This window comes from Tachyglossus aculeatus, chromosome 1 (genome assembly GCF_015852505.1).
Source record: "Tachyglossus aculeatus isolate mTacAcu1 chromosome 1, mTacAcu1.pri, whole genome shotgun sequence".
Lineage (NCBI taxonomy): Eukaryota > Metazoa > Chordata > Mammalia > Monotremata > Tachyglossidae > Tachyglossus > Tachyglossus aculeatus.
The window spans coordinates 69,002,461-69,023,073 of NC_052066.1; the positions used below are offsets into that span (position 1 = coordinate 69,002,461).

The window sequence follows — 20,613 nt, forward strand, 5'->3', positions numbered from 1 at the left end:
ATATCCTCCCAAGCACTTAGTACAGTGCTGTGCACACAGTAAGTGCTCAATAAACATGATTGACTGACTAAGCTCTTTGTGGGCAAGGATTGTGCCTAACACCTCTGTTCTATTGTGCTTTCCCAAGCACTTAGTATGGTGCTCTGCACACTGTAAGACTGTGAGCCCGCTGTTGGGTAGGGACTGTCTCTATGTGTTGCCGACTTGTACTTCCCAAGCGCTTAGTACAGTGCTCTGCACACAGTAAGTGCTCAGTAAATACGATTGATTGATTAAGGGCTCAATAAATACTGCACTTAACAAGTACCAAGTTTATTATGTTTATTATGTTAAGTTTACTATTATTATTATTATTAACATCATTGTTGATTGAATAAGCTGAGGGGAAATGGGAAGGCCTATAAAATGCATTGTGGATTCATTCATTCATATTTATGGAGCACATACTGTGTTTAGAGCACTGTACTAAGTGCTTGGGAGAGTACAGTGTAACAATAAGCAGACACATTCCCTGCCCACCACAGTGAGTTTATAATCTAAAAGGGAGCAGCGTGGCTCAGTGGAAAGAACACGGGCTTGGGTGTCAGAGGTCGTGGATTCTAATTCTGGCTCCTCCAATTGCCAGCTGCGTGACTTCGGGCAAGTCACTTCACTTCTCTGTGCCTCAGTTCCCTCAACTGTAAAATGGGGATTAAGACTCTGAGCCCTACCTGGGACAACCTGATTACTTTGTATCTGCCCCCGCCCCACCCCATGCTTAGAGCAGTGTGGCACATAGTAAGCGCTTAATAAATACCATCATCATCATTATTATTATTAGAGAGGGAGACAGACATTAATATGAATAAACGATAATAATAATGGTATTTGTTAAGCGCTTACTATGTGCGAAGCACTGTTCTAAGCATTGGGGGGGGGATATAAGGTGACCGGATTGTCCCACGTGGGGCTCACAGTCTCAGTCTCCGTTTTACAGATGAGGTAACAGAGGCACAGAGAAGTGAGGTGACTTGCCCAAGGTCACACACCAGACAAGTGGTAGAGCCTGGATTATGTGCTCTCGCCAGTAGGCCATGCTAATATATGTCTGGATCATCATCATCATCATCATTCGTATTTATTGAGCGCTTACTATGTGCAGAGCACTGTACTAAGCGCTTGGGAAGTACAAATTGGCAACATATAGAGACAGTCCCTACCCAACATTGGGCTCACAGTCTAAAAGGGGGAGACAGAGGCCAGGTCCGAAAATTCCTTGCTACCTCAGGTGTGGCTCTGAACCGCAGTTTTGTTCATGTTCAAGACTAATGAGGAAGACGACTTTCTTTCAGAGGTGAAGGTGGTCTTTCTGGTTGTCTATCAGTTGTTGAGGGTTTAAGCAACTGTTTCACCGTAGGCACAAAGGAAGAAGGACCTCAGCAAATATGGGTGGGCAAGGGGGAAATGATGCAGTTTTGTTCATGTTCAAGACTAATAAGGAAGACGGCTTTCTTTCAGAGGTGAAAGTGGTCTTTCTGGTTGTCTATCAGTTGCTGAGGGTTTAAGCAACTGTTTCACCGTGGGCACAAAGGAAGAAGGACCTCAGCAAATATGGGTGAGCACGGGGGTAATGATGATGACATACAGTAAGTGAGAAATTATGCAGGCAGATAACCATGCAGTCAGAAGACCTGAAAGTGCCATTCATGGTCTAACTAAATTGTCATGCATTCCACAGCTGCCTTCTAAGTGGTAATTCTGATTTACATTTATTTGCATATCCAATTACACACATGTATATCCTAGCTAGAGTTGCCATAACTTTAGAAGGCTTCATTTGATTACAGCCTGCTTCCTGATACAGGCATTACTTCTTTCCCCGTAAATCCACAACACAAAAATGCATACGTGGTACTTTCACCACCTTTATCCAGCCTATCAGTCAGTGGTTTTAAATGAGTGCTTCTGATGTGTAGAGCACTGTACTAAGGTGTTGGGAGTGTACAATTCAGTAGAATTGGTAGACCCGTTAATAATAATAATGATGGTAATTGTTAAGCGCTTATTATGTGCCAAGCACTGTTCTAAGCACTGGGGTAGATACAAGGTCATCAGGTTGTCCCATGTGGGGCTCACAGTCTTAATTCCCATTTTAAATAAATAATAAATAAATAATGATGGCATTTGTTAAGCAAGCGCTTACTATGTGCCAATCACTGTTTTAAGCGCTGGGGAGGATACAAGGTGATCTGGTTGTCCCGCGTGGGGCTCACAGTCTTAATCCCCATTTTACAGATGGGGGAACTGAGGCACAGGGAAGTGAAGTGACTTGCCCAAGGTCACACACCCAACAAGTGGCAGAGCCGGGATTAGAATCCATGTCCTCTGGCTCCCAAGCCCGGGCTCTTTCCACCGAGCCACACTGCTTCATCTGTGTTCTGTGCCCTCTTGAAGCTTACAATCTAGTAGGGGAACCAGACATTATGAGATCACAAATAGGGGAAGCAGCAAGGTATAAGGATATGCAGTGGTGTCATGCCATTGCTCTCCCCCACTTGAAAGCCTTACTGAAGGCACATCTCCTCCAGGAAGCCTTCCCTGACTGAGCCCCCCCCTCCTCTTCTCCCATTCCCTTCCATGCCGCTCATACTTGCTCCTTCGTTCATCCTTTCTCCCTTCCCCACGGCACATATGTATATATCTGTAATGCATTTATTTATTTATCTATCTTTCTATCTATCTATCTATCTATCTATCATCTATCCATTTATTTATTTATATTAATGTCTGTTTCCCCCTCTAGATTGTGAGCTCTTTGTGAACAGGAATAGTGTTTGATGTTATATTGTACTCTCCTAAGGGCTAAGTACAGTGCTCAATACAGTACAGTACAGTAAGTGCTCAATAAATATGATTACTAATAATGATAATGATAATGATGATGATAAAATAGTGCTATGGGGTGACTAGAGGGTGAGTATCAAAGTGCCTAGGGGTTATACACCCAAGTTTCTAGGTGATGCAGAAAAGAGGGAGACTAGGGTGGGGAGATGTGAGGTTAGTTGGAAGGCTTCCTGGAGGAGATATGATGTGAGCCCACTGCTGGGTAGGGACTGTCTCTATATGTTGCCAACTTGTACTTCCCAAGCACTTAGTACAGTGCTCTGCACACAGTAAGCGCTCAATAAATACGATTGATGATGATGATGATGATGATGATGATGATTTCAGTAGGGCTTTGAAGGTGGGGAGAGTGAAGTGCTTTCAGATATGAAGGGAGAGGGAGTTCCAGGCCAGAGGGAGGATGTGAGCAAGGGTTTGGTGGCAAGAGAGATGAGATTGAGGCACAGTGAGTAGGTTGATGTTAAAGGTAGAAAGTGTGGAGAAGCAGCATGGCCTAATGGAAAGACCATAGGCCTTGGAGTCAGAGGACCTGGGTTCTAATCCCTGCTCTGCCAGTTCCTTGCCGTGTGACCTTGGGCAAATCACTTGACTTCTCTGTACCACAGTTTCCTCAACTGTAAAATGGGGATCCAATACCTGTTCTCCCTCCTACGTAGACTATAAGCCCCATGCGGGACAGAGACCATGTCTGACCTGATTGACCTGTATCTACCCCAGCACTTAGAACATATTCATTCATTCATTCATTCAATTGTATTGATTGAGTGCTTACTGTGTGCAGAGCACTGTACTAAGTGCTTGGGAAGTACAAGTTGACAACATATAGAAACGATCCCTACCCAACAACAGTCACAGTCTAGAAGGGGGAGACAGACAACAAAACCAAACAAAACATGTGGACAGGTGTCAAGTCATCAGAATAAATAGAAATAAAACTAGATGCACATCATTAACAAAATAAATAGAATAGTAAATATGTACAAGTAAAATAAATAGAGTAATAAATCTGTACAAACATATATACAGGTGCTGTGGGGAGGAGAAGGAGGTAGGGCAGGGGGGATGGGGAGGAGGAGAGGAAAAAGGGGGCTCTGTCCGGGAAGGCCTCCTGGAGGAGGTGAGTTCTCAGTAGGGCTTTGAAGGGAGGAAGAGAGCGAGCTTGGCGGATGTGCAGAGGGAAGGCATTCCAGGCTAGGGGGAGGACGTGGGCCAGTTGTCGATGGCGGGACAGGCAAGAATGAGGCACAGTGAGGAGATTAGCGGTTGCAGAGGAGCAGAGGGTGCGGGCTGGGCTGGAGAAGGAGAGAAGGGAGGTGAGGTAGGAGGGGGCGAGGCGATGGAGAACCTTGAAGCTGAGAGTGAGGAGTTTTTGCTTGATGCGTAGGTTGACTGGCAGCCACTGGAGATTTTTGAGGAGGGGAGTAACATGCCCAGAGCGTTTCTGCACAAAGATGATCCGGGCAGCAGCGTGAAGTATAGACTGAAGTGGGGAGAGACAGGAGGATAGGAGATCAGAGAGGAGGCTGATGCAGTAATCCAGTCGGGATAGGTTGAGAGATTGAACCAGCAAAGTAGCCGTTTGGATGGAGAGGAAAGGGCTGTAAGCTCACCACAGGCAGGGAATGTGTCTGTTTATTGTTATATTGTACTCTCCCAAGCACATAATACAGTACTGTGCCCACACTAAGTGCTCAGTAAATATGATTGAATGAATGAACTGTGTTGACACACACTAAGCGCTGAATGAACACCATTAAAAAAATGTGTGCAGACTGGGTTATAGTGGCAGAGGAGGAATGTTAGGAGGAGTGGGAGAGCTGACTGAGCGCCTTAAATCCGAAGGTCAGGCGTTTCCGTTTGATGCGGAGATGGATGGGTGAGGAGTGGGGAAATGTGCACAGAATCATGTTTTTAAAAAGTAATCCAGGCAGCATAGTGAAGTATGGACAGGAGAGGGGAGAGGCACGATTCAGCAAAGTCAGCGAGGAGGCTGAGGCAGAATTGAGGCGGGATATGATAGTGCTTGGATCAGCATGGTAGCAGTTTGGATTCCAGGATTTCTCTATCTCTCTTTGCTTTATAGATGAATCGGTTAGCCCTGGGCCTCAAATTGGCTTCTGGTTCCCTAACTCATGAGATCACTGTCTTGACGCATCGACAACCATCGCCTCGTGGGAACCGGGGGTCATTTTCGCACTTGTGTTCTTATTAATTTAAACATAGCCTGGCAGCAGTTTTCTTTCAGCCTTTGTTTGCAACGAAGGCATACAACGTCGAGTCTTTGCCGCACTTCAAGAGTCCACAAGGCTCCAACATTTTTCTTCCAGGTAATCAGCCAACATGGTTTGAAGTCTTGGCAAGCTGCAGAAGGAATGAATGGAGGAAATGAGTGGGCATCACGGAGCAGATCCCTGGGGCAGTGAACTCCATCTCAAAGAAATGTGACATTGCTATGAAACCCATAAGCTTCGATTCACATAGTCTTTGACCCCTAGCTACAACTTCTTTCCTTTCCAAAAAAAGACAGGCTTCCAAGTATAGTTTGAGGTTCAAAAATACTCCGTAGTCAGGGAATTTGATTTCCTGAAACAATTTTCGATTCATCCAACTCTCGTTTCTGAGCCTACATGTTAATATTCACTAAATCTTCCATCTCTTGGATAATTTTCCCTGCTCTGTTTCACACCAGGCGTGATCTTTCCAGCAAGGGAACAGATGACTTGTTGCTGATATCCATCTTAATTCATCACTTAAAATAAAAGGAGGTTGCCAGAATAAGGAAGTACAAGATTGTTTGCCTTGCTATTTTTACTAACAAATCCTTTTCAAAGAGATTTTACAGACAGGCAATTTTTAGTGCCTTAAACTTGACAGCCTGTACATTTCCTCCCTTTTAACAGCAGAATGAAGGCAGCAAAATTGCGCTCTAGAGTCTTAATTTTCCTTTCTTTTCCCAATAGAGATTGTTTTCAGACACAGTTGAGGGTGCTGTTGAAGCGCTTAGTACAGTCCTGTGCACACTGTAAGCCCTCAATAAGTACCGTTGATTGATTAAGTTCGCTGAGGGCTGTTAAGAAATTGAGACCCTCTTCCATGCAAAGGGAGACATGCAACTCCCCCTTCTAGACTGTTCTACCTCTTCTAGTACTGTGAGCCCGCTGTTGGGTAGGGACCGTCTCTATATGTTGCCAATTTGTACTTCCCAAGCGCTTAGTACAGTGCTCTGCACACAGTAAGTGCTCAATAAATACGATTGAATGAATGAATGTCTGTCTGTATGTCTCCCCCTTCTAGACTGTGAGCCCATTGGTGGGTAGGGCCCGTCTCTATATGTTGCCGACTTGTACTTCCCAAGCGCTTAGTCCAGTGCTCTGCACACAGTAAGCGCTTAGTAAATACGATTGAATGAATGAATGAATGCTACACTAGTCCAATCATCAAAAAGATTGAGAAGCAGCATGGGCCAGTGGATAGAGCACGGGCCTGGGTTCTAATTCCAGCTCCGCCACTTGCATGCTGTGTGATCTTGGGCAAGCACTTTAACTTCTCTGTGCCTCAGTTCCCTCATCTGCAAAACAGGGATTAAAACTATGAACCCCATGTGGGACGTGGACTGTGTCCAACTGAGATTAGGTTGTATCTATCCCAGCGCTTAGTACAGTTCCTGGCACATAGTAAGCACTTACCAAATACCATTTAAAAAACAGACCTTGAGTATCCTGCCTTTCAGGAGGAAGTCATAATGCAGGTTACCTCTCTAGGGGACTTGCAATGCAAATTTGAACACAGAGGCGGGCCGGAGAGGGAGAAGGAGTGCCTAATTTTAGGTGTATTTTCCCTTGTTCTGTGTTTTCCATCAGATTGTAAGATCCTCAGAAAACAGGAGATACGATCTTCTTTTGTAATTCCCCACTGCATCTAGTACAGTCCTTTTCGCAAAAATGGGTGTGTGTTCATTACGGTGGCAGTGGAGTTTAGGTAATAAGGGCTGGGAGTTGGAAATTGTGCTGGGAGCTGCTGTTGTCTGCTTCCAATCATTAATGGAATTAGAAGATCATTTATTTTCAAATAAATTCCGAGAAAAGTATCCCTTTCCAACTTCCAGAAACCTTAGCTCAGGACTCGGAGTTCCCCAAAAATAATAACAAAAACAGAACCCTGAACCTAGATGTAGGAAAATATGCAGAGAAGGGATTCATACCCTCCATTCTGCTTTTAACTCAATTACAGAATGTTAGTGGTGATGGTCCTCATTCTGTTTCTTACCTTCTGTCTTCTTGTGCTTTCACAAAGGTTATATTAGGATCAAAGGTTTAAAAAAGCATCAGAAGTTTTATGGTGTGGTTCAAAGCAATTGGTCTCTGACTAGAATTTTTAAAGATACCATTGTAGGTTCTTAAAGAGACCATGAAAGTTGACCTAGCCAAAGTCTATCTCCAGAAAAGGCATTTCACCATTTCTCAGCCTATTCCAGCGTTTCACCACCTGCACTGCCAGGACATTTTTCACTGAATCTAACATAAGTTCTTCATGCTGCAGTTTAAACCCATTTCCTATTTTTCAGTCCTCAGCGGAGATGGAAAACAGCTGGTCACCATCATCTGTAAAATGCCCTTTCGTATTCTTAAGTACTGTACTGTTGTTAAATCATCCCTTAGTCTTCTCTCCTCCAGGTTGAATTATTGTTCTTTTCACCTCTACTCATGGGGACTTACTTTTACAATCCTTTAATCATTTTTAAGCTTCTTCTCTGAACCTTCCAATCTCCCTAGGCCTTAAACACCGTACTTGAGTAAAGATTAGACTAGACCTTTTTATAGTGGGAGGGTTTCCTTCTCATCCTAATGCTGTGCTCCCCACACCACATATTCATAATTGATTTATTTATATTGATGTCTGTCACCCCCTCTAGACTGTAAGCCATGTTGGCAGGGAACATGTCTACAAACTGTTATATTGTACTCTCCCAAGTGCTTAGTTTAGTGCTCTGCACACAGTAAGTACTCAAGAAATACCATTGATTGATTGATTGTAATCCTGTTTATTCATCTCAATACCATGCCTGTTTTGTTTGTTTTCAATAGCCTGACATTATTTCAGTAGCTCGTGGTCAGCTTATCTACCATTACGATTTGATCTTTCAGCCACAGGGGCATAAAAACCAGTTATATCCCAATTTGGACTCATTTGATTTTGCTGAAGAGTAGTGCTGTAGTATCCCTTTTTTGTCCTTTTAACCAAATTCCTTCAGTGGAAAAGAATTGCAGCAGGAGAACCTTGAGACTTAGGGGAGTAAGAGAATCGTGCAGTGTTATTGTGGCCTAGGAATTAGGAAGCCTGGGTTCTAGGTCTGCTTCTGCCACTTGCCTGCTGGGTGAACTTGGCCAAGTCACTTCACTTTTCTGTACCCCAGTTTCCTCATCTGTAAAATGGGGGTGAAATACCTGCTCTCCCTCTTAGATTGTGAGCCTTGTATGGGACACGGGCTGTATTTGATATGATTTTCTTGCATCTGCCCCAGTCTACTCATGCCTCCTTTCCCTTCTGCGTTGCCCTTGAACTTGGATCTTTATTCACCCCACCCTCAGCCCCACAGCACTTATATACATACCTGTATTTATTAATATCAACATCGGTCTTCCCCTCTAGACTGTAAAGCTCCTTTTGGGCAGGGAACCTGTCTACCAACTCTATTGTATTGTACTCCCTCACTTGCTTAGTACAGTTCTCTACAGGTGGTCAGGGCTCAATAAATACCATTGATTGATTCGTTATGCTTGGCACAGAGTAAGTGCCTAATATATAATGTTATTGCAGTCGTCATGCAAGTAGCACTGTGCTCTTCAAGGTGCGTTACAGTTGGCTTGAAGTTTCTAATGTTGGTGACATGGTTAACTTTTGTGTGACTTCTTTTGTTTTACTCCTACCTAGGAGAGACTGCATCTTCACCATTGACCCATCAACTGCCCGAGACCTGGATGATGCGCTGTCCTGCAAGCCACTCCCTGACGGTAGGACAGAACTATCCTACGTTTCGCCTTCCCTTTCAGGCATCAATTCACACACCCTTTAAGCTTCCACTCAGGGGCCCTGATGACGTAATGAACTAGGACCCTAGGAAAGGATCCTGCCACCTTGATGACGCAGCAAGACTCCCCCTGATCCTTTGGGCCACATACCCTTGACATAAAGTCTGTCATTCCCCAGGGCTGTAGAACGCTGGGAGTGCAGAGTGGTACTAAATCCTGCTTTCTCCGAATCAGTGCAGAAGTCACTTCCTCTTCCAACAGCCTTGTGACATTCCAGCAGTGAGAGCCAGCAGCCGGGACAGGGGAAAAAGAACAAGGAATTGTGCAAGTACTTTGGGATCCTTCCAAGTGATCACACCTTCCAGACATTTCTATGAAGAGATCCACCTGGTGGCATTGGGACTCTTCCTCTTTGGCTCTTGTCCCTTGGGAGCTTTCCTTACAGGGAGATCAGGCAAAGGGGAGAAAAAAAAAATTTCCCAGAGCAGTTTTCCAGTTTTCCACAATCCATTGTAAAAGCAGATTCTAGGTAAAGCAGATGTGAGGGTGGGCGTGGGAGACTGACTTCTGAGAAATCACAATGGTCACCCTAGGTTTGGGAACGTGTCTAAAGACTTAGCATCCTCTCACTAATATAAACATTTGATTTGGCAGTGGAAAATGGGACGTTTCCTGGGATTGTTTCATTCGTGGCCAACTAGGAACGACGTTAGAACCAGCTGGACAATTCAGCATGGGGCTTCAGGCCCTTTAAGGAATTAGGCAGGTCCTAAACTTTAATAAAAAATTTGGACAGTGCTTTTATTTCTTCAGGCTGCTGATGCTCATCTGCCATCAGATATCAATCAGTAGAATTTACTGAGCACCTAATGTTTTCGGAACACTATATTAAGTGCTCTAGAGAGAATAGGAGTCTAGCAGGGAAGATTCTCAGATTCTCCCCCGCCTAAACTGTAAGCTCCTTCTGGGCAGGGAACGTGTCTACCAATTCTGTTGTGTTGTATTCTCCCTGATGCTTTGCTTGAAATGCAAAATCACATTCAGATTGGAGAGACAAAAAGAGTGACTTATGTAGGTGAGTGAATGCATAAATAATAGATTCTCTAGTTGATATGTACGGAAGTACCCAGTGATAATGCTGGGTAATTGGGGCAGAAGTGTAGAGTGGTGATTGTGGGGAATTAGGAAATATCAAAGAAGTTAAAACTGACCCCCCCTCCACGCACACCTCCCCCAAATTAAGATGTGTCTTGGAATTCAAGCTTAGTTTGAGCTGGTTTCTTTTCGATAGCAATTCCCATTCAGTTGAAAAAGTCAGTAAGACTATATCTTGGATATAGTATTGCAGGAAATTGACATGGAAGCAATATTCAACTGACAAAGGAAAACTTGAGTACTCTCTAAAAGAAACTTTCTCTGTTGGGTGATGATTACAGCAGCCCAGTATTAAACAAATAACAACAGATTATTCAATCAATCACCTTAAACCAGGAATAGAATGGATAATTCAGATTCTCATTAAGATCCATTTTGATTATTAAGCAAAAGAATTTATTAATTGTAATAAAAATCATTATCTTATTAAGATTCCTTACTGTACTCTGGGTCATCAGGCAGAAGTTGAGGGTGGTGGGCATCCATTCATTCTTTCAGTTCATTGAGTCGTATTTATTGAGCGCTTACTGTGTGCAGAGCACTGTACTAAGCGCTTGGGAAGGTATAAGTCAGTAACATAAGGAGTGCCAGAAGATGTGGAGGGAAAGGGGTGGCACATGGAGAAGCAGCATGGCTCCGAGGAAAGACCCTGGGCTTTGGAGTCAGAGGTCATGGGTTCAAATCCTGACTCTGCCAATTGTCAGCTGTGTGACTTTGGGCAAGTCACTTCACTTCTCTGTGCCTCAGTTACCTCTTCTGTAAAACGGGGATTAAGATTGTGAGCCCCACGGGGCAACCTGATCACCTTGTATTACCCCAGTGCTTAGAACAGTGCTTGGCACATAGTAAGCACTTAACAAATACCATCATCATTATTATTATTATTACTACATGGGAAACAAGTTCTTGTGGATATGGCAAAGGAGCAGCTCTGCTTGCTCCATACGGGGCTTAAATGGCAGTGAGGGACCCAAAATAGCTGAATGGAGATGTCATGGGGGCACCAGCCTCAGGTGACCAGACACCCTTAGCTTACAAGCTCATACTGTGGGTTCTCTTAGGCACCTGTAAAGTAAACTGTAAGCTCCTTATGGGCAGGGAATGTATCTTCCAACTCTCTTGTACTGTACTCCTCCCTTGCGATTGGTACAGTGCTCTGCACATAGTAAGCTCTCAGTAAATTCCATTGAATGAATGAATGAAGGAATAAGTGGAAAAGTTTCCTGGAAAGAGAGGTAGGGTGGACCTTGAAAGCAATGTGGGGTCAACCAAACAACGTTTTCCTGACCCTCTTGCCGTTGGCTATCAGGCCTCTGAATTTTGTCATTGCCATTTAACCAAGGCCTTGAACCAGCTGGCTTTCGAAGTCAGTTCCAGTTTGAAGAGATGGGAGAGTTAGCTTAGTTCAGGTTCATTTGCTTACTAGTTAGGATTAGCTCATCCTACTAATCTCCCACTGAAGAAGAGAAGGGATTTTAAAAGGAAGGTGGGGGAAGAAAACAAGAGAAGCTTTTTCAGATGATTTTAATGTTAGCTTTTTCTTTTTAGTTTTAATTTCCGGTTGCATTTTCTCAGCATATTTTTTTTTTACTTTAAATTAGACATGGAAACTTTAAATTCTCTCACAACTCTATTCAAGTCCCAGGAAGGACTCTTAAATTCACAGAAAGGATTGTTCCCTACGGTTAAATTTTTTCCCGTTCTCACTAAACTGTGAGAAGAGCCAACTGTTGTGGGTGACTGAATGTTGTAAGGCCGTGAGGCCCAGTGGAAAGAGCACGGAAGTGGGAGTCATAAGACCCCGCTTCTAGTCCCAGTACTTACACTGGTCTTCTGAAAGAAGCCGGGTGCAGCCTGGCCTCGTAGAAAGAGCAAGGGCCGGGGAATCAGTGGACTTGCATACTACAATTTTGGCTCCTCCATTTGCCTGCCCTTTGACCTTGGTCAGGTTGCTTCATTTCTAGACCTTGGTTTCTTCATCAATTCTCCCTCCTACTTAGACTGCGAACTGCACGTGGGACAAGGACTGTGTCCCACATGATTATCATAGGTCTACCCCAGTGCTGAGTACAGTGCTTGGCACATACTAAGTGCTTAGCAAATACCATTGTTGTTATTATTATTATTATTATTATTATTATTGTTGTTGTTGTTGTTCCATGGGACCTTGGGCAAGTTACTTAACCTCTCTTGGCCACAGCTTCTTCCTTTGTGAAATAGGGAAAAGATAGCTAGTTACCTTGTGAGCCTTATGTATGATGGAGACTTGGTACGTCGTTCAGCATTTTTAGTATTATTATTAATAATAATGATAACAGCAACAATAACGTACCTGAAAAAAATCACTTAAAATCTTAAAGTCAGGCTGACTTCCGAAACTCAGGAGGAAGAGATGAAAAGCAGGTATTTATACCCAACAGGTTCTTTCACCATGTCCAAAACCAAACTTGTATTCTATCCCAAAAGCAGTCCTCCTGACTTCCCTTATCTCTGCTAATAACATCACTATCCTTCTCATCCTAGAAGCTCACAACCTTGGCGTCGCTTTGACTCCTCACTGTCTTTCAGGCCTCACATCCGGTAGATTACTACATCTTGCCAATTCTTCCCTCATAGCATTTCCTGGATCTGCACCATCCTCCCTCTTTTTTGTGGTATTTGTTAAGTGTTTATTCAGTGCCAGCCACTGAACTCAGTGCAGGGGTAGGTATAAACTAATCAGATTGGACACAGTTCATTCATTCAGTCATATTTATTGAGCGCTTACTGTGTGCAGAGCACTGTTCATGTCCCACGTGGGGCTCACGGTCTTCAACCCCATTTTACAGGTGAGGGAACTGAGGCACAGAGAAGTGAAGTGACTTGCCCAAAGTCACGCAGCAGACATGGTGGAGTGGGCATTAGAATGCAGGTCCTTCTGACTCCTAGGCCCGGGCTCTTTCCACTAGGCCACACTGCTGCTCTCCCTGATCAAATGGCTACCACGCTGGCCCAAGTTCTGGCCATATTTCGGTTAGACTACTCTGTCAATCTCCTCACTCGTCTCCCTACCTCCAGCTTCTCTCCATTTCAGTTCGTATTAGTTATATTAGTATGAATTAAGTGCTTGCAGTGTGCAGAGCACTGTACCAAGCACTGGGAAAGAATGCACAAATGGGAATTAGACACAGTCCCTGGCCCTGAAAGGGGCTCACAATCTAAAATATCAGGAGGGAGAGGAGACTGATGATAAACATAAGGAGAGATGAAGCAAAACACCAGGACAACTGAAAATAAATGCACAGGGTAAAGCAAAAAGTGGTAGGATAGTGTGGCTAGCTTCTCTCAGGATTGCACCTGGAGAGTTTCCAGTACTCTACCAGTCTTGGCTATAGGAGAGAGAGTCAAGCAGAGGCATACCCATTCCATTCCTAGCTTGGCAGCGCCTAGGGAATGGAAGGCAAACTGCTACAAGTCAAAACTTCCCCGTGTTGGGCAGCAGCGGCATGGGAGAGTCGAGGGCGGAGACTCGAGTTGAATGCGCGGAAGAAGCAGCGTGGCTCAGCGGAAAGAGCACGGGCTGGGGAGCCAGAGGTCGTGCGTTCTAATCCCGGCTCCGCCACTTGTCCGCTGTGTGACTTCGGACAAGTCACTTCACTTCTCTGATGCTCAGTTTCCTCATCTGTAAAATGAGGATTAAGACTATAAGCCCGCTGTGGGACAACCTGATCACCTTGTAACCTCCCCAGCGCTTAGAACAGTGCTTTGCACATAGTAAGTGCTTAACAAATGCCATCATTATTATTGTTACCCCAGTGCTTAGAACAGTGCTTGGCACATAGTAAACGCTTAACAAATACCAACATTATTATTATGATTATTATTAAGAACGTAATGGTAAACCTCTTCTGTGTTTTTACCGTATGGATACACTCCCAGAACTATTGCAGATGGAGGTGAGGCGTTCTGGGAGAGATGTGTCCATGGAGTTGCTACGGGTCAGAAACGCTTTGACAGCATAAGACAAAGCAGTTGCGGCTAGAGAAGCAGAATTTCAAGCTCTCTGTAGCTCCAAGTACAACAATCACAACCGCGACCACAGTGACCACTACAGTAGCAGCCGCCTCAGCCTTTTAGAGGTTTTGTGGAGGCGGCGCCGAGCTGTGGCTGTTTTTCCCTGCCCCGCCGGAGTAGTGCCAGGGAGATCAAGATGGAAGTTCCTAGGTGACCCGGAGGAGAGCCGGTGCCTGATCCCCGGCAGTCCGATGGTCCGGTAGAGGAAGACTCCGAGGGCCCTGGATGTCACAGTGTGAGGGAGTCATCATCATCATCATCATCATCATCATCAATCGTATTTATTGAGCGCTTACTGTGTGCAGAGCACTGTACTAAGCGCTTGGGAAGTACAAATTGGCAACATATAGAGACAGTCCCTACCCAGCAGTGGGCTCACAGTCTAAAAGGGGAAGACAGAGAACAAAACCAAACATACTAACAAAATAAAATAAATAGGATAGATATGTACAAGTAAAATAGAGTAATAAATATGTACAAACATATATACATCTATACAGGTGCTGTGGGGAAGGGAAGGAGGTAAGATGGGGGGATGGAGAGGGGGACGAGGGGGAGAGGAAGGAAGGGGCTCAGTCTGGGAAGGCCTCCTGGAGGAGGTGAGCTCTCAGCAGGGCCTTGAAGGGAGGAAGAGAGCGAGCTGGGCGGATGGGCAGAGGGTGGGCATTCCATCATCATCATCATCATCAATCGTATTTATTGAGCGCTTACTATGTGCAGAGCACATCATGGCCGTGGGGTGGAAAGAGAGAGGCTGGAGGAGCACTCTGATGTAGCAACATGACATAGTGAATAGAGCGAGGACCTGGGAGTTAGAAAGTCATGGGTTCTAATTCTGGCTCCACCACTTGTCTGCTGTTTGACCTTGGGCAAGTCACTTCACTTCTCTGGGTCTCAGTTACCTCGTTAATATAACGGGGATTGAGATTATGAGCCTCACATGGGACAAGGACTGTGTCCAACCCAATTTGCTTGTATGCACCCCAGTGCTTAGTAATAATAATAATAATAATAATAATGATGGCATTTATTAAGCGCTTACTATGTGCAAAGCACTCTTCTAAGTGCTGGGGAGGTTACAAAGTAATCAAGATGTCCCACAGGGGGCTCACAGTCTTAATCCCCATTTTCCAGATGAGGGAACTGAGGCCCAGAAAAGTGAAATGACTTGCCCAAAGTCACACAGCTGACAATTGGCGGAGCCGGGATTTGAACCTATGACCTCTGACTCCAAAGCCCGAGCTCTTTCCACTGAGCCTTCTGCTTCTCGTACAATGCTTCTAGTACAATGCCTGGCACATAATAAGTATGTAACAAATACCACAGTCATTGTTATTATTATTTTGTCTGTCTTCCCCATTGAGACTGTCAACTCCTTATGGGTAGGGAACTTTTCGATCAACTCTACTGTATTGTACTTTATTGAGAATCAATCAATCAATCAATCAATCGTATTTATTGAGCGCTTACTGTGTCCAGAGCACTGTACTAAGCACTTGGGAAGTACAAGTTGGGTTAAGCAGAATGACCTACTGGATAGAGCACCAGCCTGGGAGTCAGAAGGTAATTCATTCATTCAGTCGTATTCATTGAGCACTTACTGTGTGCAGAGCACTGTACTAAGCGCTTGGGAAGTACAAATCAGCAACATATGGAGACGGTCCCTGCCCAACAACGGGCTCACAGTCTAGAAGGGGGAGACAGACAACAAAACAAAACAAGTAGATAGATGACAAAACAAGTAGACAGGTGAGGATTCTAATCCTGACTCTGCCACTTGTCTTCTGGGTGATCTTGAGCAAGTCACTTCACTTCTCTGTGCCTCAGTTCCTCATCTGTAAAAAGGGAATAACTCAGTTATTCATCTGTAAAATGGGGATTAAGACTGTGAGTCCCATGAGGGACGTGGACTGTGAGCCCCACATGGGCCAACTTGATGACCTTGAGTCTACCCCAGCGCTTAGAACAGTGCTTGGCACCTAGTAAACGCTTAACAAATACAATAATCATTATTAATTATTATTATTATTACTCTACCAAGCACTTAAAACAGTGCTCTCTGCACACAGTAAGTGTTCAATTAATACCACTGATTGATTCATTTAAAAATATTGTCCCCAAGCAGCAGTAAATTAGGACTCTTCCTCTGGAGAAACTAACTGTTTTTATATACTTAGCTAGCTGTGGGGAACAAGGAGGAAAGGATGTTGGAAGTTTATGGAAGATTTTCCCGAGAACGCATTTCAGCTTGTTGATTACAGTTAGGAGGATGTTTTCAGGATGGAAGTGGTCCTACTATATTAGAGAAGCAGCGTGGCTCAGTGGAAAGAGCACGGGCTTGGGAGTCAGAGGTCATGGGTTCGAATTCTGGCTCTGCCACTTGTCAGCTATTTGACCTTGGGCAAGCCATTTAACTTCTCTGTGTCTCAGTTACCTCATCTATAAAATGGGGATTAAGACTGTGAGCCCCACGTGGGACAATCTGATCACCTTGTATCCCCCCAGCGCTTAGAACAGTGCTTTGCACATAGTAAATGCTTAACAAATACCATCATTATTACTGCATTAGTATTTAGTGAGCACTTACTCATCTCAGAGCATTGGGAGCATTAACAAGAGAGCTAGTAGATTCGACCCTGCCCTCAATGAGTTTACAGTCTAGCGAATTCCTTCGTTATTCTGCTAGCTTCATTTTCTATCATGTTCCAGGCTTCTCTGGGAAACAAGTGCAGCTCACCAGATGGCCTCGATGAGTTCAATGCTGAAACAAGACCCACCCAGTAGACAAGAAACCTTGACCCTTTCTCACTTCCTTTCCAGGAACAGAATGACAGCCTACACCCTGAGCAATTCTAATTCCAACTGAAGCCTGATGGGCTGCACTTCCTATCTCTTAATTCAATGACGGCTAATTTCCTGGTAGAATTATCTTCTTGAATGGGACTTGGAATGGCAATAAAGGCAGTTAGTGGTACAGGTGCCGGAAATGATCTTTTTTCCCTTCCTCAGGCTGGCAGAGAGCCTCAGTGTAGCCAAGCACAATCTGCTGTGCTAACTTTCATCTCCTGGCTAGGAACGCTTTCTGGCATAAAAATATGACTTCATAGGCATATGATTTCTGCCTTATATCAAAACTTCCATATTAATTGCTTATCAGTGGTACATTGGATGGTTCAAACGGGATTTGCCTTCGACGACTTGTCAGGAAAGCAGCAGCGTGAGGAGCAAATAGTCACTCCGCTTATGGAATAGGATTTGGGAGTCCAGTGATAGAAAAGCCAGCAGCCACATGATTCTTTATCTAATGGCATCCCACCTCATCCTTCATTTCTGGGTCAGTGGGATTGGGGAATAACTGCTAATGCCTTGGTCAGCAGCTGGCCAGAGACCTCATAAATGTTTACGAGCTTCATTTTTCGGCTTCTCTAAGTTCTTTTTCTCCGTCTTTCCTCAGAGACCAGTCAACTTCTCTTTCAGTTCAATCATGACAGTTTTCAGAAGATGATCCAAATCACTCTGAATTGAGATGGGAGAGGATAATGTCATTCCAACAGGGCCAATCTAGACAAATGTGGGCCCTCATTAGACAGTCCTCTGCACACAGTAAGAGCGAAATAAATACGATTGAATGATTTAGACCCGGTAGCCAAACGAGGGATCCTCCTTACCCTTGTTTGGCTCCTTGATTAGGCTAAGGGGTGGCTGGCTGCAGAATAGTGAAGCAGCACGGCCTAGTGGATAGAGCCTGGGAATCAGAAGGACCTGGGTTCTAATCCCGGCTCGGCCACCTGTATGAACCTGGGCAAGTCACTTCACTTCTGTATGACTCAGTTACCTCATCTGTAAAATGGGGATTAAGACTGTGAGTCCCATGAGGGACATGGACTGTGTCCAACCTGATTACTTTCAATCTACCCCAGAGCTTAGTATAATGCCTGGCGCATAGTAATCCCATAACAAGCTGCTTACTGTGTGCTAAGTGCTGGGGTAAATACAGGAAAATCATATCCGATAAAGTCCCTGTCCCATATGGGGCATTGAATCAATATTTTACCAAGGTGGAAATTGAAGCCCAAGGTTACAGAGCAGGAAAGTAGCAGGGTTGGCATGAAAACCCAGATCTCCTGGCTCCATTCCTGTGCTCTTTCCATCAGTCTGCGCTGCTTCCCACCTGGCTAAAGGGCCAACAGCCAGGCCATTGTGAAGAATTCAGCGTTTAGAGATTCTTACTGATATTGAAAGAGTTATGCTAGTTTCCTGCTGCTGCACATTTAAGCTACAGCTTTTGATTGTTCTGACCCTAATTTATTCATATTAATGCCTGCCTCCTCCTTCAGTCTTGTTGGGCGATTACGGGGCTCAATAAATACTCGACTGAAAGCTCGTTGAGTGCAGGGAACATGTCTCTCAACTCTGTTGTATTATATTCTCCCAAGTGCTTAGGACAGTGCTCTACACACAAGAAGCACTTAATAAATACGATCGAGTGGTTGAGCTATTCCTCAATCAGTCAATCAATTGAATGCATACTCAGTGCTTGGAAGAGTACAACAGCAGTAAGATATGTGTCACCTCCCCTCAAGGAGGTCACAATTGAAAGGGAGAGAAGGACTCTCGTCTTTTAGAGTACCATGGTTGACCTTCTCTTTGTATTTGCTCTGTTTGGGAAATTCACTCCTAGCAAAGGTTTTGAGTGCCATGTCTGTCCACAGTCTTCAAATCAACATAATTTCGTATTCATTTGACTTCAGGGTTTGGCATAGACAGGCCAGGTTCCAGGTAATATATTATTAAGAGGGCCAAGAAATGCCCTGTTTTGCAAGATATTTTGCAGGTTAAGTGTTGTAAGTTCAAGTTGGCTTTGCAAATTGGTTAAGAAAGCTTAATCCATTACCTGTTGAAGAAGTATGCTGTGTGGGTATTAAAAGCGAGACTGTTCAACAGTAAGTTGAGTTAAAATTTTGCTTCTGGCATTCTGAAATCATGCAGGAAAACCGCCGATAACCCTAGGGTAAACTTGAGGGGGGAAACATTCCAATTTGAACCAGTTCTGCTGATGGGCTGCATTTTCTACTCCATACTCTTTTATTCCCAGTGACACCTTCTCATGACGCTTTGTGCGACAAGGACTCTATACCTCCAGCTGCTTCTTCACCACCTGTAGTTACTCCTAATCCTGTTTGTGAAACCTGAATCCTTCCCTCAGCAGCTGCTTGATGTCATGGACGTTCTGACCTCAACTGGAGCCGGGACTTGAAATCCCATTTTCACAATATAATACTCTTAGTGGATCGGCCAGGGAAGAGTCAGGAAATGTCTTTCCTACTTGTCTCGGGTATCTGTGAGTAAAGCACTTTAGCTGCCTCTCTCATATTGAATTGTTCCGATGACCCAAAAAGTCAGAATTACTGGATAGTCACAGAAAAAGGCTTCTGGAAAGCCGCTTTAGTCCCTGCCAAAGGATTCCCATTTTTAGAACATAGAATTTATGAGGGAAGATTAAGCAGAAATCACTTAAACAGCCTCTGTTCCATTAGTCTTGATAGTTTTATTTTTGTGGGGTCTGGTCTTCAGAAATTCTGTTGTATCATAGTTGTCTGGATACGCCTTTTTAAACCGAAATAGGATTTCAGAAGCAGCGTAGCTTAGTGGGTAGGGCACGGGCTTTGGAGTCAGAAGCTCATGGGTTCTAATCCTAGCTCCACCCCTTTCTGCTGTGTGATTTTGGACGAGTCACTTCTGTGCCTCATTTACTTCATCTGTAAAATGGGGTTCTAGACTGTGAGCCCCACATGGTACCGGGACTGTATCCAACCCGATTTGCTTGTATAATAATAATAATAATGGCATTTATTAAGCGCTTACTATGTGCAAAGCACTGTTCTAAGCGCTGGGGGATACAAGGTAATCAGGTTGTCCCATGGGGGGCTCACAGGCTTCATCCCCATTTTACAGATGAGGGAACTGAGGCCCGGAGAAGTGAAGTGACTTGCCCAAAGTCACACAGCTGACAGTTGGCGGAGCTGGGATTTGAACCCATGACCTCTGACTCCAAAGCCCGGGCTCTTTCCACTGAGCCAGGCTGCTTCTCCATGTATCCAACCCTGGTGCTTAGTACAGTGCCTGCACGTAGTAAGCACTTAAAAAATATCATAATTATTATTATTTCCCCTCATCTGCCTTTAAACTGATTACTTCCAGATTCCAGGAACTTTGTTCTAGGTCTGTTGATATTGTTCTAGGTTACTTGAGAAGCAGCGTGGCCTAGTGGAAAGAGCATGGGTCAGAGGATCTGAGTTCTAATCCTCTCAAGTCACTTAACTTCTCTGTGGGAATTAAGACTGTGAGTCCTAGGTGGGACAGGGACAGTGTCTAGCCTGGTTATGTATCTACCCCAGTGCTCAGTACAGTGCCTGGCAGATAGTAAATGCTTAACCAAAAATTTGATAGGTGGTAGGAGTTATTTGCAAGCAGTCCATTTACATTCATAAGT

The 20,613-nt window shown here is 44.4% G+C and overlaps 1 protein-coding gene and 1 non-coding gene across 3 annotated transcripts in view; both read left to right on the forward strand.

The window, feature by feature from the left end:
• Positions 1 to 20,613, forward strand: part of DIS3L2 (DIS3 like 3'-5' exoribonuclease 2) — a 566,950-nt gene that overhangs the window by 340,310 nt on the left and 206,027 nt on the right. For both annotated transcript variants that reach the window (XM_038750342.1, XM_038750351.1), the window contains exon 10: positions 8,815 to 8,894. In XM_038750342.1, the coding sequence (XP_038606270.1) occupies positions 8,815 to 8,894 (80 nt within the window). The remainder of the gene's footprint in view (positions 1 to 8,814; positions 8,895 to 20,613) is intronic.
• LOC119933918 lies at positions 13,386 to 13,522 on the forward strand. The gene has a single exon (XR_005452789.1). It is a non-coding gene; the product is annotated as a small nucleolar RNA SNORA7 (small nucleolar RNA).